Source organism: Rhinoraja longicauda, chromosome 23 (genome assembly GCF_053455715.1).
Source record: "Rhinoraja longicauda isolate Sanriku21f chromosome 23, sRhiLon1.1, whole genome shotgun sequence".
NCBI lineage: Eukaryota > Metazoa > Chordata > Chondrichthyes > Rajiformes > Arhynchobatidae > Rhinoraja > Rhinoraja longicauda.
Window position 1 is genome coordinate 14,392,609 of NC_135975.1, and position 18,923 is coordinate 14,411,531.

The window sequence follows — 18,923 nt, forward strand, 5'->3', positions numbered from 1 at the left end:
ACTGGGAGGGGAAGAGAGGTGAAAATGGGTAATAGAGGGCTGGAGCGGAAATGGTGCATCGTCTTGGGCCCAGTTCAATCTTCTGAGCCTGATCCCAGTTCTTGGTCCAGATCCATGTTCAGTTGTATTCCCAATGGTATAGTCTATCACCACAGTGGATTCAGATCTGAAATAGTATAACATTGTGGTGCCATACAAGAGGATACAAATGGTATCTGATGCTAATAATGGGGTAGAGCACAGATCTGTCACCATATGACAATGAGGTACAATATCACTCGGTCTTGATCTCTTGTTAACCTTAGTACAATTTCAAATAATTCTTCTAAAGAACTGATGAAGCACAACCGGCTGTAAGACTTTTTGAATTATCATCCCTGCTCTGGCCTCCCTCTCAAATGTTATGCTTATCGGAGACATGCAATTCTATGAAGTTGCGGGTTCCAAGATAAAGCTGATTCTGCAAAATACAGAGGTTATTGAGGGTGGATATGAAGAAACATGACTTAGGAAGTTAGAAATCTTTGCCCTCTGAGAAGAAGCAGGAAGCTATGAACAGCTTGCTTAAAAATAAAACAGCTTTTATGTTTTATCTTTGAATGTTGTGGAATACTGCCATTAGAGATTTGTTTTCCTAAATGCAATAGCACACACTTTATAGTCTGCATTGCTACAAAATAAGGACACATTTCTGGAATGGGTAACTAAGAATTTCAATTTTATTTGATTTTAATGACCGTTAAGATTAGTAAACTTTCAAACAATGCCCATAGTTACAGGAATCAGTTTGGCCTATTGAGACAGTGCTGCTCCTGTAATATATCTGTGGGGGAGAAGAGAGAGAGAGAGAGAGAGAGAGAGAGAGAGAGAGAGAGAGAGAGAGAGAGAGAGAGAGAGAGAGAGAGAGAGAGAGAGAGAGAGAGAGAGAGAGAGAGAGAGAGAGAGAGAGAGAGAGAGAGAGAGAGAGAGAGAGAGAGAGAGAGAGAGAGAGAGAGAGAGAGTTTATGACAACCCTTTAACAGCTGTTCCATCTAATGTTTCTTGATCGTATAACTTTTCAATGTTTTGTTTATTGATGCCAGGTGCAAATATTTACTACAATTTAGAGAGCTTTGTTGACTGCTGCAAGGTTAGCCAGTCCGAAACAGCACCAATCACATGTTCTCCAAAGATGTTATCTGACCCATTTAGTTATTGTGGCACTTTTTTTATAAACCTGCATCTGCAATTCCTTGTTTCAACAATAAAACCTTAATTTACTTAAAGCTGGCAGTCCTAAAATTTCTCAATTCTATAACTCTCTGGAGGAAATAAATAATGCTAATATTACAATGATTAGAAATATTTCATATTCTATATCTTCTTGCAACATAGAAAGAGGACATTTGGGTTCATTGAATATATGCCAGCTCACAGAGCAATCTCATTTCCCTAATATGTCAGCAAACATATTCTTTCCCAATTCCCATCAAATTCCGCAGATTCTATCACGCACCTACACTGTGGCCAATTAAACTACCAACTCGTATGGCTTTGTGAAAAAAAACAGAGAGTGTGCAAATTGCACACAAACAGCAACAGAGGTCAGAATTGAACCCAGCTCACTGCAGCTGTGAGGCAGCAACTATATTTGCTGTGCCAGTGTCTTTTAGATTTGTTCTGATGTTTATAAAGGCAATAGCACAATGGTGTTCTTCAAACTGACATCTCTTTGATGTTAGCAAAACATTGAGACCTGGGATTGAGGCCAATGTCGGTTCAAAATGGATGTAACATGCATTATTTAAAAGAGAATCTGTCATGTTACAATCATTTCTTGTTCCTCGGCTCATCCATGAAAAGTCTTAGAAACATCTTCAGTCGAAATAGTAGTTGCAATTTCCTATCCAAAAGAGAGGAATCATTCTTTTCAACTAAGTACCATAATTTTTTTAAAGAAAAAACAGCATAGGTGGAGTGAAAGCATTTTATAATCTAATCCCTGTATATATTCCACATTTCCCTCCCCACCTTTCTTCCTTATCTCTTTCCACCATCTGCACCCTTTAGTCATCTCCAGTCTTGGTTACGAGCAGGCACGTGAAGTTTCCATGTTTCCGCGTATTTCCGCGTTTTTAAAATTCATTTTCCGCGCTTTTTGCATGATTTCCGCGTTTTTCACTTTGCCGAATAAACGGAGAAATCGGATCGAAAAAAAAGAAGAAAAAAAAGACGTACAGACTTGTAATGAACACTAGGGTTCCGCTAGAGGTCGTTAGGGAGAGAAAAATCCCCCGCAACCTAGAAGTCTTCCCGAAAATGTGGCACCTAGGCTGGGCAAGGCAGCCAATCTGGACCTCATCGAGACTTCCATGGCCGATCGGTGGGTTGAATTTGCAACCTGTGGCCAGTGCTTTGGAACTCCAGCCCAGCTGGAGCCAACAAATCTATCCCCATAGCCGATTTCCTTGGCCTGCTGGATAAAACAGCAAAGCTCTGGACCCAAGAGTGCCAGAAATTAGTGGTGGAACTATAATGAGTAATTATTAAATTTAAGTGCAAGATTATATAACTAATTTAATTAAGACAGGGTTAAAATATAAAACAAAGCAGAAAAGCCAATTACCACCTTTTTGGGCTGATTATCAAATAATGTACGAATGTACTTCAAAATGTATTTATGTACAGTGACATATTCACATTATTTTGCAATGTCTGTTTTTACTTTGAAATGCACTAAAAGAGGCTTGAAACTGATAATTTTGTGTGTAAATTTTCCCCCCAAAATCCCGATTTTTTTACCCCTGTTGTGCGCCTCACGCAAGTGCTAGGCTCTTTTCATCTTTTTTTTTTTACCTCACTCACATGCCTGTACGAGTGATGGCTCGATAATACAACTATTGACTGAATCTTCCAAATCTTGAAGAACAGAAACTTGCCATCTAGGGTATCTGACAGATGGTGAGAGAAATAAACAAGCAATTTGTACTGTGGTGTGATAAATGCAGCCCAGGCCCTCAGAGACACTGCCCTCCCCTCCCCCCCCCCCCCCACCCCACCCCACCCCACCAATCCCATTGAAAGCATTATCATTAAGGATCCCCATCATCCAGGCCATGCCCTCTTCTCACTGCTACCATTGGGTTATAAGTACAGAAGCCTGAAGTCACACCACAATATTCAGAAACAGCTATTTTCCTGTAACTATCTGGTTTCTGAACCGACCTGCACAACCCTAATCCTTTAGGAAGGTACTGCAGATGCCTCTGTGTTACAGCTGGTATTGGAAATTCATCCTACAGAATTCACAAATCACTACCCAAAAATGTAAGATACCGAATAAAATGAATAAATGTGAAAATACATGTGCAGGTGATTCAATTTGGTGTTATAGAAAATCAAGAAATAGACTGTTTTCAAGGAACACCCCTCCACACCTGTCCCACATAAACATACTTGACTTTGTCCTCACCAATTTACCTGTTGCAAATGTGTATGTTTATGACAGTAGTGACTACTGCACATTTCTTGTGGAGATAATAAAACTTGATGTGACCCGAGGGGCAATTCCTACACACAAGAGTGGTGTTCATTTGAAATGAGCTGCCAGAAGAAGTAGTGATTGCGGGTATAATCGCGACATTGCAAAGACATTTGGCCAGGTACATGGATAGGAAGAGTTTAGAAGGATATGGACCAAAATGCTGGCCAATGCGACTATCGCAGTTATTAAACCTGGTCAGCATGGATGAGTTCGGCCAAAGGGCCAGTTTTCATATATGACTCTATGATTCAAATTTATCAAATATGTTTCTGGTGTTTAGTGACTTACTGCTGAAACCACCCCTCCACTTCCTTTCCCTCCAAAGCCTCTTTACTATCTTCAAGATAGAAGAAAAAAATGTAAACGAATGAACTTCACATGCCACGATGAATCCAATTCCTAAAACATTCAAAAAATGCATAACCAATCAAATCGATTGGTTTCTCATTGACCAATCTAAGCATTTAGTCCCTCAACAATCAGCAAACTATAGCTATAGTAGCATTTACAAAATGTCTTACAACATTGATAGCACCTCTCAAACCTGCAACTTCTAACACCTAGGACAAGGACACAGATGCCTGAGAACATCAGAACCTTCATTTTGTTTTTCAAATGGTACCTCCTCCTGGTGTGGAAATTTACTAGTTTTCTAACATTGTCACTGGAGTTATAAACAGAGACTTCCTACCCAATAAGAAAATGATAAAACCTTTATCACATAGACTGCACATAGACACATTATCACTCAGATCGAAATAATCTTGACAATTAGAAATGATCAATATGCCCATTTGCCACCAATATACATAGATGTTGAATGAATAAAATTCTACTCAAGGCTGCAATGTAAACAGTATATACATGCTTACTTTGGGGTCTTTATAACATTTTAAACTATTTTATTTTTCCCACATTTAGGATGAATTTGTGTCTACAATATTGGAAAATTGCAAATCGCTTATGTACCTGAACATATCTTACACTAGCATTGGTGATGCTACACTTAGGTCATTATCAAAGTAAGTTGTACCATTGGAATTCTTTCAGTTGCTATGTCAGGAGTATACAAGCATATCCAGTTTATTTTAGACTGATTACACTACTTTAATTCACAGGTGTGTAGGAAATAAAACTGCAGATGCTGGTTTAAATTGAAGGTAGACACAAAATGCTGGAATAACTCAGTGGGTTAGGCAGCATCTCGAGAGAGAGAAGGAATGGGTGATATTTCGGTCGAGACCCTACTTCAGACTGATGAAGGGTCTCGACCCTTCCACCTACCTCGACTCCATCCAATCCCCCCTGATTCAATCCCTCCCTACCTCTGTCCAAGATACCTCACATGCTCTCCATCTCCTCAATAACTTACGGTTTCCAGGCCCCCACTCCCTCATCTTTACTATGTTTGTCCAGTCACTCTGCACCTCCGTCCCCCACAAGGATGGTTTTGAAGCACTCCGTTTCTTCCTCGACCGCAGAACCAGCCAATCTCCATCTACGAATACTCTCCTCCGTCCAGCAGAGCTGGCTCTTACCCCGAACAACTTCTCCTTTGACTCCTCCCACTTAACATCAGTCTGAAGAAGGGTCTCAACCCGAAGCGTCACCTTTTCCTTCTCTCCCGAGATGCTGACTGACCAGCTGAGTTGCTCCAGCATTTTGTGTCTACCTTCCTTTAATTCACACTTCACTTTGGTCCTATTTTCTTCTGTTCTTTTTAATTATCACTATTAGCTGGTGTCAGTAAAACTATTTAGTTGATCTATTAACAGATACATTTATATATTCAGTAAGGAATTTGCTATGATTTTTTTCTTCATACTGGCAAAGATTTAATAAACACTACATAAAAATATAGTGCAAGAATTATTATAATTTGTTACTTGGAGAATGTCAAAATACAAATGACAATTGAGAATAGTACTTGGAGTTGACTTTTCAGCTTTAAATATCATGCTTTTGTTGTAGGATTACAAACTCGTTTTGATTTCAGATTTGAGAACATGCATTTAGAGAGATCTATTTAAGACTTTGTCATATGAACAAACTTTGTTTTATGAAATGGTTCCATCAGTTTTTTAATTTAAATAAACCTGTTTTAATTTTCATTGAAAATATCTGAGGAACCTCCATTATTTTCATTTAGACTCTGCATGGAGGATTTTCCTGCAGGGAAAGTTAAAGGAATATTCTATAAATAACATTGGCATTGAGCTTAATAGTTACCAGACCAGCTCCATTCCAGACTCACAAGCTCTAGACTTCTGTTAAAGACAAATACAGTATGAGATTGGTGCAGTTGAAACAAGACTAAAAACTACTCCCCAAAACTAGCTTGCAGCACAAATGTTGCTACTTTATTGATTGCATTTGCACTTTTTTAATGCCTTTAGTTTGCTCTACGATTCAACAAGTAACTAAAAGAACAGAGAACAGAAAAAAACCCCAGATCTGTAAACCTACTGAACAGTTGTTTATTGTAGGCTTATGTGATCAACTTCAAAATACCCACACTGGAAATAGACTGCATGTTTCACTGCCTTGTTTCTGATTTAATGCTGCCAAATCTTGCAGGTCATAAAATTCCAGCAGGAAAACTTTGCATGGTAGAGGTCCAAATTAGCTTTCCTTTTCAGTATCTTGATAGTACTACAATTGAAAGTCTTCCACGTTTTTCTTCTCTTTCAAGATTTGGTCTGAATCTGCAATACCTGAGCCTGGCATATGCAAAGCAATACACAAATAAAGGTTTGAATTACCTTGCCACGGGGAAGGGCTGCCACAGGCTTGTCTATCTGGACATTTCAGGCTGCACTGAGGTTAGTCTACAGAACTTTTTTGCTGCTATGAGAAACGATATTCTTCGATGGTGGTTAACAATCCCAGTCCTGAGCGGCAGACTGAGTAATGCAGGAAGGGGGAGGGGTATTGAAGCTAGTGTGGAGTTACAGAATCCCAAGCTGCCAAAAATGATTGCTCCCTCAGGCTTCTGGCAGAATTCCAAATGGTTTTCAGCTCAGCTCAGAAAATATATAATTGGCTCAGTCCAAAAAGAATCAGTGAAGTTATTAAAGGGATATGCCTTTATTTTATCACATTCATCATGGTCATTTACAGTTATAACCAATACACACTTTTGACCTTCGTGCCCATATATTCAATCCTTCCCATCCCCCTCTGTCTTCTCATTTCCTTCCGCTCCATCTTCCTCTCCCCTTTTTCCCTATTTTCTTTTTGCCTTTTTCATATCTTCTCCCTTCCTGTTTCTTCTCACCTTCCCCCTTCTTTCTTCCTCCACTTCTCTTAAGAATCTCCGCCCTTTCTACCACTATCCTTCTCCCTGACCACTTCCAAAAGCTTCCTTCTATTAAACTCCTCCTAAACCCCTTCTTAGATTTTCTCTCCCATCCTCTACCCTCCCCATCCCTCACCCCCACCACTCCCCTCCCAACCCGGCTGAACTTCCTCCCAAAACCCCTCCCACTTATCCCCACACAATTTCATTCCACTTTCCGTAACTCCACTGCTCTCTCCACTCTTGCTCTCCCATAACCATTTCCTTCCTCTTCTTCCTGAACCTTATCCAACTAACCCACCTCCCTTCTCCTCATTGTACCCAATCCTTTTCCTCACACCCTGACTCCTCCTCACAAACCCTGAGCCCTTCTGCTCACCTCTCCAACTCCCCTTTCCTCACATGCCGCCTGCAGACTCAAACCCCTCTCTTCACAACTCATCCCACTCATCTCTGCTCACACTCCACTCACCCCACCCCTCTCTGCTCACATCCAACCTCACCCCATCCCTCTCTTCACATTCCCACCTCTTTCCTCAGTTTACACTCCCAAACATCTCTTCATCTGCCACTGATTTCCCATGAACCATTCTTCATCCCACCCTACTGTTCATGGCGGTGCAGCCTCATCCCAATTGCCCGATCCTTCCCCTTCAACTCCCAACATCTCACACTATATGTACCTATTTCAATCTCCCACCTTCGGTTCTTCACCATTTCACTTCTTCCATTTTCATCCTGACTCTCTTTGCCTTCACCAACCATCACTCCATTCACTCCTAACTCCCTCCACTTCACCTGCATGCTTTGTGAATTAATACCATCCCCTCAGTCTTCAAAGCCCCCCTTCCGATGTCATCCTGTCCTCCTGCCTTCACCCCATCCTCGTTTATCCTCCATTCTCACCATTTTCATCACCACTCCCTTCACATGTAATCCATCCATCCACTACTTTTATACCTTTCCACTCCGCCTTCAACCCTATCCCTCTTACTTCACCTTTTACTCCCATTCCATTCGCCTTTAACTCCCACCCCTCTGATTCAATCCACCCCAATGACTTCATCCCTATCCTCCTCCCCATTAGCCCCTCTTGCTACAACCTGACTCCCCTCCCCATTCACCCATCTACCCCCTCTCCTTTGCCTTCACCCCCACCTTAGTCATAGTCATAGTTAAACAGCAAGGAAACAGGCCCTTCAGTCTAACTTGTACATGCCAACCAAGTTGCCCTATCTACACTAGCCCGTGTTTGGCCCATATCCTTCTAAACGTTTCCTATCCATGTACCTGTCCAAATGTCTTTTAAGTTTTATTAGTACCTTCCTCATCTACCTCCTCTGAAAGCTGGTTCCATATACCCACCACCCTCTGTGGAAAAAGTTGCCCCTCAAACTCCTATTAAATCTTTCCCCTCTCATCTTTAACCTATGTCTCTGGTTCTTGATTCTTCTACTCTGGGTAAAAGACTCTGTGCTCATGATTTCATACATTTCTATAAAATCACCCCTCTGCCTCCTGCACCTCAAAGATAAAAATCCTATCATGCCCTCAGGTCCTGGCAACATCCTCGTAAATCTCCTCTACACTCTTTCCAACTTAACAATATCCTTCTTGTAGTCGGGTGACCAAAACTGAACATAACACTCCAAATGCGACCTCACCAATGTACTGTACAACTGTTTCATAACATTCCAACTTGTATAATCAATAATCTGCCTGATGAAATCCAAGGTACCGAAAGCCTTTTTGACCACCCTCTCGACCTGTGATCCATTCTCGGGGAACTATGTGCCTGTATTCCTAGACCCCTCTGCTCTACAACACTCCCCAAGGCTCTATCAATAACTGAACGTTCTGCCCTGCATATGATTTTCCGAAATGTAATACCTCATACTTAACTGTGTTAAATTCTATTAGCCATTCCTTAGCCCTCTTACTCAGCTGATCAAGATCCTGTTGTGATTTTTAATAACCATCTTCATTATCTACAAAACCACCTACTTTAGTGTCATCTGCCAACTTACTAATCATGCCTTGTACATTCTCATCCAAATTGTTGATGTAAACCACAAAAAGGAATGGGCACACTACCGATCCAAGAGGCACACCACTAGTCATAGGCCTTCAGTCCAAAAAATAAACTTCCTCCATCACCCTCTGCTTCCTTCCATGAAGCTATTCTCTATCTGGTGTTACGAGAATGATCCCAGGAATGAGTGGGTTAACATATGATGAGCGTTTGAAGGCACTGGGCCTGTACTCGCTGGAATTTGGAAGGATGAGGGGGGGATCTCATGAAATTTACCGAATAGTGAAAGACCTGGATAGAGTGGATGTGGAGGGGATGTTTCCACTAGTGGAAGAGTCTAGGACCAGAGGCCATAGCCTCAAAATAAAAGGACGTACCTATAGAAAGGAGATGAGGAGGAATTTCTTTCATCTGAAAGTGGTGAATCTGTGGAATTCATTGCCACAAACGACTGGAGGCCGAGTCAATGGATATTTGTAAGGCGTATATTGACAGATTCTTGATTAGTAAGGGAGTCAAGGGATGTGGGGAGAAGGCAGGAGAATAGGGTTGAGAGGGAAAGATAGATCAGCCATTTCAGAGTAGTTTTGATGGGCCAAATGGCCTAATTCTGCTCCTAGTACTTATGAACTTCTGAAGTTGGCTAACTCTCCCTGGATCTAACTGCGATCTAAACGTCTAGAGCAGTATACCATGTAGAACCTTATGAAAGGCTTCTCGACCAATCCGTGGCTCTCTCCACCCTTCAACCTCTCCGTTGTTTTCACCTCCTTTGCATTCACTCTCCCTTCACTCCCCTTCAATCTTCACCCCCACCCCTTTCAACTGTACCCCAACCTCTGCCATCACCCCATTCCCTTGGATCTTCACCCCAACCCCTCCACCTTCACGTTCTCCTGTCTTCACCCCCTCCAGTTCCATCTTCACTCCAACCACTGTCTTCACTCTGATATACTTCCCTGTCACCCCCCCCCATTTTCACCCCACCTCTCTGCCCTCCCCCAACCACACAATTCCCCACACTCCTCCACTGCCACCCTCCCCTTACTCCTCTGCATTTAGCCCCATCAACTCTTCTTTCAGCCCCCATTTTCTCCCTTTCAAATTTATTTACTACTTTTCAATCTCCATCTTCTCCAATACACTCCTGCTCCATTTATTCTGTACCTTCCCCCCATCACTTAAAAAATATATATTTCTATTCCCTCTCCGCCATCCTTTTCCCACCAATGGAAAGATCAAAGAAAAGGAAATTGAAATTGTGCTTGGAAGAAAAAAATCTCAAACCTATTTACCGTATTTTCTTTCTGGCAGGGTAATAATATTTTCATAGATGTATTTTGCTGGAAGAGCTGTGTTGTACTTCCAGTGTAAACTCCAGTATTCCAGCATGAGAAATTGAGAATACCAATGTTTCGATTTTTTTCCAGACAGCCCTCTGAATCTGAAAATATCCTAAAACTATGGGGTGACACGGTGGCATAGTGGTAAAGTTGCTGCCTTACAGCGCCAGGGACCCGATTTGATTCTGACTGTGGGTCATATCTGTATGGAGCTTGTACTTTCTCGCCATGACTGAGTGGGTTTACTCCGGGTGTTCTGGTTTTCTCCCACACTCCAAAGACGAACAGATTTGTAGGTTAATTTGGCTTCGGTGCAAATTGTAAATTGTCCCTAGTGTGTAGGCTAGAGCGTTTGGCAGCACGGGGCCTTTACTCGCTGGAGTTTGGAAGGTTGAGGGGGGACTTCATTGAAATCTTTAGAATAATGAAAGGCATAGATAGAGTGGATGTGGAAAGGATGTTTCCACTGGAGGGAGAGTCTTGGACCAGAGGTCATAGCCTCAGAATTAAAGGGTGCTCTTTTAGAAAGGAGGTGAGGAGGAACTTCTTTATTCAGAGGGTAGTTAATCTGTGGAATTCATTGCCACAGAGGGCTGTGGGAGGCCGTCAGTGGATATTTTTAAGGCAGAGATAGACACATTCTTGATTAGAACAGGTATCAAGGGTTATGGGGAGAAGGCAAAAACGTGGGATTAGGAGGCAGAGATCAGCCATGATTAATGGCGGAGTAGACTCGATGGGCCAAATAGCCTAATTCTATTCCTATAACTTGTGAACTTGTGAATTACAGGTCACTTACCATTTCAGAAATGGTAGGAATCAAGCTTCTTGACCCCTAAAACATACTCAGAAGTTAGGTAATTTGAAACTTGTGAACAAGGATGTTATACAACTTTAGTAGACATACTTCTCTTTTGCTGGGTTTGCAAAAATTAAATGGCATGTTATAACACTATTTTGTTTTTACTAAACAATATGGAATAAGATAAGTTGAAACAAGGTAATGTTTGCTTCAACATTTAGAATCTGGTGTTCTGCTGTAATTAATTGGTCTCACTCTTTCCCTCCCCCATCTTTAATCTGATTTGGTTAAGTATAACTTTCAGAAAATTACTGCAACCCATGAAAAATATGAAATCCTGATCTTATAATTGTCTTATTATCTATATCTCCAAGTCAGTGGAAAAAAATATCAGTAATACAAACTGAGCATGGTACTTTATAAAACAAAAGTCAGCAATGTCCTTACTTTGGTTTCTGCATGGAGACAGACCAAACCACCAATAAATTCCTTATTTTAAGAATGGTACAGTTCTTAAAGTGATAGCAACCAAAAGCTCCATCTTTTTAATTTGAAAAGAACAAATATCCAAAACAACTGTCCATTTCTCCATGTCATTTATTTTGGTACAAAGCATTTCTGATATTTAAGTAAACAAATTGTCCTTTCTGATCTGGTTTATCCAACGTTGTGAAGCTTTGTCGATTTTCATAGGTCTTCTTGGATTTGTGGCTATTCCGCCACCAGGGGCGGCCTTCATCTTGACTTTGTATGATTTGATGTATTGCTTGTCAAGTCACCACTGCCTTTTGCTGTGTCATAAGGTCATAAGTAATAGGAGCAGAATTAAGCCATTTGGCCCATCGAGTCTACACCACTCAATCATGGCTAATCTATCTCTCCCTCCTAACCCCATTCTCCTGCCTTCTCCCCATAACCCCTGACACGCATACTAATCAAGAATCTATCTATCTCTGCCTTAAAAATATCCATTGACTGGGCCTTCGCAGCCTTCGGTGGCAAAGAATTTCACGGATTCACTACCCTCTGACTGAAGAAATTCCTCCTCATCTCCTTCCTTCCTTAATTCTGAGGCTATGATCTCTAGTCCTAGACTCTCCCACTAGTGGAAACATCCTTTCCACATCCACTCTATCCAAGCCTTTCACTATTCGGTATGTTTCAATGAGGTCCCCCCTCATTCTTCTAAACTCCAGCGAGTACAGGTCCAGTGCCATCAAACATTCATCATAAGATAACCCACTCGTTCCTGGGATCATTCTAGTAAACCTCCTCTGGGCCCTCTCCAGAGCCAGCACATCCTTCCTCAGAAATGGTGCCCAAAATTGCTAATAATACTCCAAATGCAGCCTGACCAGTGCCTTATTGATCCTCAGCATTACATCCCTGTTTTTGTATTCTAGCCCTCTTGAAATAAATGCTAGCATTGCGTTTGCCTTCTTTATTACCGATTCAACTTGCAGATTAACCTTTTGGGAATCCTGCACCTTCAATCTCAAGTCCCTTTGTACTTCTGATTTCTGAATTCTCTCCTCATTTAGAAAATAGTCTACGCCTTTATTCCATCTACCAAAATGCATGACTCCGCACTTTGCTACACTATATTCCATCTGCCACCTCTCTGCCCACTCTCCAAACCTGTCCAAGTCCCTGCTTTCTCTGCACTACCTGCCCTTCCACCTATTTTTTTGTATCATCCGCAAACTTGGCCACAAAGCCTTCAATCCTCTCATCCAAATCATTAATATACAATGTGCAGAGTAGCGGCCCAGCACCTACCCCTGCAGAACTCCGCTAGTCACTGGCAGCCAACCAGAAAAAGGACCCTTTATGGCCACTCTTTGCCTTCTGCCATCCAGCCAACCTGCTATCCATTCTAGTATTTGTCCTTTGATACCATGGGCTCTCATCTTCCTTAGCAGCATCACGTGTGGCACCTTATCAAAGGCTTTTTGAACATCTAGGTAAACAACGTCCACTGAGTCTCCTTTGTCTACCCTACTATTTACTTCTTAAAAGAATTCCAGCAGATTTGTCAGGCTTGATCTCCCTTTCACAAAACCATGCTGACTGGCCTATTTTAGCATAAGCTTAGTACTCCGTAACCCCATTCTTTATAATGGATTCTAAAATCATAACCACCACTGAAATCAGACTAACCGGCCTATCATTCCCACTATTCTGCTTTGCTCCCTTCTTGTGCAGCGGGGTAATATTGGCAATTTTGTCTGTTGTCAAATTAACATAGACTTTATTCTCACTGTGTCCCCAACTCTTGATTGTGTCAGGTCTTTCTTTGCTTTCCTCTTTGGTAGAAGCGTGCTAGCCTTCTTTGGTTGTTTCCAGTTGTATTTCTGCGCTTCTCTGCACCTTTGGTTCAAGAGTGTTTTGTTAATAGTACAGGCTGTCCTCAAATATTTTCCAGAGATGCTGCCTGACCTGCATAGTTGCTTCAGCATTTTGTGTCTATCCCAGATTACAATCACCTGGTTTAAGGACAACTACGCACAGGAGTGAGCCTCCAAAATATTATTAAATTCAAAAGTCCGACGTGCATACATACATTCGTCCCTGCAAACTAATTTCCTCTCTTGCTCTATTTTTAGTAGTGTTCTTCCTTATCAGTCTTATGTGCATCTTATGCCATTCATTACAAAATTATGGAGATATAGTTACTATATCGAATGATTTTTGCATATTTTCCAACTTATGAACAAAATCAATATGTTGACGTCTGTAAAAACAGAATCTGTTACCCAGAGACAGCTTGTACACTTACCTTTTAATCTCTGAGGATCAGGTTAGCTGAGACTCTGGATCTTTTCCCATTAGCTGTTTTTTCTGAGGTTTAAATTGTTAGAAATTGCAGGTAGTTGTTTTTCAAAATGGCCTCAGACGTCTTTGCTTTTCTTAAAAATTAACACAGCACTTGCCTTATCAGATTAGATCTATTTTTTTAATTTATTCTTACATTGTGGACATTGCTACCAATCCTGGTATTTATTAAACATCTGTAGCCACACTAAAGAGATGGTAGTGAGCCCCTCCGTAGATTAAGAATTGGAACCTCTAACTATGTTTGAGGTTTGGAGTCTGTCCAAGGGTGGGGCTCAAGTATTCTACACAAAACCATCATTAACCAAGTTGCAGTCTAAATCTTACCTCATAGGGTCACAGTCAGTGTCATAAAGCGTGGAAACAGGCCCTTCGGCCCAACTTGCCCACATCTCCCAACATGTCCCCGCTACACTAGTCCTACCTGCCTGCCTTTGGCCCATATCCCTCTAAATTTGTCTTATCCATGTACCTGTCTAATTGTTTCTTAAATGTTGCAATAGTCCCTGCTTCAACTACCTCCTCTGGCAAATTGTTCTATACACACCACACCCTTTGTGTGGAAATGTTACCCCCTCAGATTCCTATTGAAACTTTTCCCCTTCACCTTAAACCAATGTCATCTGGTCCTCAATTCCCCTACTCTGGGCAAGAGACTCTGTGCGTTTACCCGATCGATTCCTCTCATGATTTTATACAACTCTATAAGATCACCCTTCATCCTCCTACACTTCAAGGAATAGAGTCCCAGCCTACTCATCCTCTCTCTTTTGCTCAGGCCCTCGAGTCCTGGCAACCTCCTTGTAAATCTTCTCTGTATCCTTTCTAGCTTGACAATCTTTCCAATAACATGGTGCCCAGAACTGAACACAATACGGCCAGAAATGCGGCCTCACCAACGTCTTATTTAACTGCAACATGACCTCCCAACTATACTCAATACTTTGACTGATAAAGGTCCATGTACCAAAAGCCTTTTGTGAGACTTAGCTGGTTACTTGCTGCCATGTAGCATAATTTATTTCTGGTTTTTGGATGTGATGATAAGTAGTTGCAGTGAATCTTACAGATGGTACGCATTGCAGCCACAATACGTCAGCTAGTAGGTGGGGCGTAGATCCAATGAACTAGTTTGTCCCTGGATGGTGTCATTGGACAGCATCCATCCAGACATGTGTGGAGCATAAAAAGATTTTAGGGAGTTTGGTGGGCTATGTACTGCAAGAAACCTGGCCTCTGACCTGTTCTAATAGTCATAGTTAATGGTCATTCACGGGTTATGGTATGAAAGAATACTTGAGATTGGATGTCAAATGCATATTTGAAACATGACATTTTTGAATACTATATACTTGAAAATAGATAAATCATGATACATTTCCAATCATGAACAATGTCTGTGCATAGAAGCTTGCGAATGAAAGAATAAGGAGATTGAAGTTAAGTGATAGTGTAAATTTAAAGGCTAGTAATCATGCAAATTCTTGGAATTATCAAGATTATTAAGGCTCCATATTGAGCTGAAACCCATCTGGCTGCTGCTCCAGACGATAAATGATTAAAAACTTAACTGAAGTCGGAAGATGGTTTGAAGCTCCTTTTGCAGATCCTACAATCCAAAGCTTATCAGTGTCTTCAGCAGATACGTGGTGGAAACCTCAGAGAATGACACATGGGGCATTATTACATTTTACTTATCCTGCATGTTTTTGTTGAGACCTATCCACCCATGAGGATTATTGCAGGTAAACACAAATTACTATGGCCGCCTTTACAATTTCCTCTGATAACTCTCACAACCTACAACCTGGCATCAATTAAGCAGTCGGAGCAATTTTGCTCATAGATGCTTCTCAAATGAAACCCACGTGTATTCTGTTATTGGGGCATGTCTGTATTCTTATTTTCACTTGGGGAATAAAATTCTTCTGACAGAATTTGATGGAATTTGATTCATTTTTCACATGCTACCAAAAGAATTGTCCAAAAGAAGAATCACAAGCATGACTAAAGGATTGCAGATCTAGCCCGTTTACTTAGCTTATAGATGTTCATTTACATTTTAACAGTCTAACTTCACACATGGCATATCTCCTGTCTATATCATGATTTTTTAAGAAACATGTTAACTACGTTTTTCCGGACCAAGATTATTTATTAAATAAATATTGATTTTCCTGGGTCGGCAAGGATGGAAAATAATGTGGGCTTTGTATCACTGCTTTCCTAATACTTTTAGTACTTACTAGACCAAGTGGACCTATTGGGCCCAAACCTCTCCTGCATTGATGCAGCACCCTCTCCTCCCCCCCAGGGTGTCAAAAGAAAATTCATGCAATCACAGGGAGAAAATGCAAGCTTTGCACAGAGAGCACCGGGGGGGTCAAGATTGAACCTGGGTTATTGTAGCTGTGAGGTATGAGATTTGTTTATAGTATGTTCACTCGTATGGTAATTTATCAATCTGACTGACCTTTTAAAGGTATCAGACAGATTGGCTCTCTCTGCAGGAGCTTCCTTGGTGCGAGTTGTACAAAGCTGATCTCAGGAAGCTTTGTGGACTTAACAGCAATTTGGCTGGGTATCCTACCATCACATTTGTGATGATATTGATTGTGAAGAAGGGTATTCTGTGTGGTTTTGCAAACTGAGTGGATTGCTGTTTCTACTGACATACACAGATCAAATGTATTCAAATTAACAGGTTTGTTATGCATTTTTATGCATGTTTTATGGATTTTTCAGATCTCAGTGAGAGGTTTTAAGTCATTAGGAATTGGCTGCAATGAAATTGAGCACCTTGTAATCAATGATATGGCTACACTTACCACCAGCTGCATCACAGTAAGTAAAGTATTATTTAATTAACTATATGATGATAACAGTAAATTGTTAATTCACTATTTTATGCCTCTTCTCATTTTAATTTTTTTATTGGAAGGCATTTGAATATTAGTTTGAAATGTTTTGTCTGCTTCAAAAGAATGAACCCAAGAGCAGGAAACTGCAGATAATGGAAAGCTGAAACAAAACGAAAAAGTAGTTAATACTCAGCAGATAAAGTGGAAAGAGAAACAAGGTTAATGTTTCTGTAACAATAACATTTCTCAGTTTTGTTGAAAGGTCATCAAGCTGAAATGTTAATTCTGTTTCTCTCTTCACAGATGATGTCTGACTTTTTGAATATTTCCAATATTTTCTGAGTAATTGAATTCAACCATTGATCTTTGCATGAGATTTAAGAAAGGTTACATCTACAGTACCTTTAATAAATTGAATACATTTCAGACTATAAGATATGTTTTTGTACCAGAAATAAGAAAACGTCTATCAAAAGTACATGAATTAATGAAACCAACATGTGATTAATGGAAATGAGTCATAGAGTCATTGTCATATAGCATGGAAACAGGCTCTTCAGCCCAAATATCCATGCCTACCAAGATGCCCATGTAAGCCAGCCCCATTTCCCCACATCTGACCTATATCCATCTAAACCTTTTGTATCCATGTACCCATTCAAATGTCTTTTAAAGGTTGTTATTGTACCTGCCTCAACTACTTCCTCGGGCTGTTTGTTGTATAAATGTACCTCAGGTTCCTTTTAAATCTTTCATCTTTAAAACTTCATGGAAACAGGCCTTTTGGCCTATAGAGTCCACCAGCTCATTATTATCTCACTATATTGTCCCACTTTCTCATCTGTTCCATATACATGAGGGGCAATTTACAGAGGCCAATGAACTTACAAACCTGAGGTAGACACAAAATGCTGGAGTAACTCCGCGGGGCAGGCAGCATCTCTGGAGAGAAGGAATGGGTGACGTTTCGGGTCAAGACCTGAAGTCTAGAGATACTAAGTCTGAAAAGGGGTCTTGATCCAAAAGCTACCAATTCCTCTCCGGAGATGCTGCCTGTCCTGCTGAGTTGCACCACCATTTTGTGTCAACCTTTGATTTAAACCAGCATCTGCAGTTCTTTCCTACACAACTTACAAATCTGCACGTCTTTGGGATGTGGGAGGAAACCGGAGCACTTGAAAGAAGCTCGCACAGTCACAGGGAGAACGTGAAAACTCCACACAGACAACAACCCAATCTCAGAAGCAAACCTGAGTCTCTGGTGGTGAGGCTCTGCCACTGTTCCACCCATCTCTCACCGTAAACCTATAAATAGTACAGGCAAATCTGAACAGTTATTCATTATGTTAATTGGTCAGATTAGCTAGTACTTACATAGATACATAGACAGTAGGTGCAGGAGTAGGCCATTTGGCCCTTCGAGCCAGCACTGCCATTCGATGTGATCATGGCTGATCATCCACAAACAGTACCCCATTCCTGCCTTCTCCCCATACCTCGTGATTCCGCTAGCCCTAAGAGCTCTATCTAACTATCTTTTGAATGCATCCAGTGAATTGGCCTCCACTGCCTTCTGAGGCAGAGAATTCCACAAATTCTGTGTGAAAAAGTTTTTCCTCATCTCAGTTCTAATTGGCCTACCCCTTATTCTTAAACTATGGCCCCTGGTTCTGGACTCCCCCAACATTGGGAACATGTTTCCTGCATCTAGCATGTCCAATCCGTTAATAATTTTATGTTTCTATAAGATCCCCTCTCATCCTTCTAAATTCCAGTGAATACGCCCAGTTGCTCTATTCTTTCATCATATGACAGTCCTGCCATCCCGGGAATTAACCTCATAAACCTACGCTGCACTCCCTCAATAGCAAGAATGTCCTTCCTCAAATTAGGAGACCAAAACTGCACACAATACTCCAGGTGTGATCTCACCAGAGCCCTGTACAACTGCAGAAGGACCTCTTTACTCCTATACTCAACTCCTCTCTTTATGAAGGACAACATGTCATTAGCTTTCTTCACTGCCTGTTGTACCTGTATGCTTACTTTCAGTGACTGATGTACTAGGACACCCAGGTCTCATTGTTCTTCCCCTTTTCCTAACCTGACACCATTCAGATAATAACCTGCCTTCCCGTTCTTGCCTCCAAAGTGGATAACCTCACATTTATCCACATTATACTGCATCTGCCATGTATCTGCCCACTCACCCAACCTGTCCAAATGACT

At 41.1% G+C, this 18,923-nt stretch overlaps 2 protein-coding genes across 2 annotated transcripts in view; one reads left to right on the forward strand and one right to left on the reverse strand.

The window, feature by feature from the left end:
- Positions 1 to 6,413, reverse strand: part of LOC144604890 (leucine-rich repeat-containing protein 17-like) — a 45,110-nt gene extending 38,697 nt beyond the window's left edge. The window contains exon 1 of the mRNA XM_078419708.1: positions 6,286 to 6,413. The gene's annotated coding sequence lies outside the window, so the exon portion shown is untranslated. The remainder of the gene's footprint in view (positions 1 to 6,285) is intronic.
- Positions 1 to 18,923, forward strand: part of fbxl13 (F-box and leucine-rich repeat protein 13) — a 145,650-nt gene that overhangs the window by 87,114 nt on the left and 39,613 nt on the right. Inside the window, exons 12-14 of the mRNA XM_078419710.1 lie at positions 4,445 to 4,545; positions 6,216 to 6,345; positions 16,579 to 16,677. Coding sequence (XP_078275836.1) covers positions 4,445 to 4,545; positions 6,216 to 6,345; positions 16,579 to 16,677 — 330 coding nt within the window. The remainder of the gene's footprint in view (positions 1 to 4,444; positions 4,546 to 6,215; positions 6,346 to 16,578; positions 16,678 to 18,923) is intronic.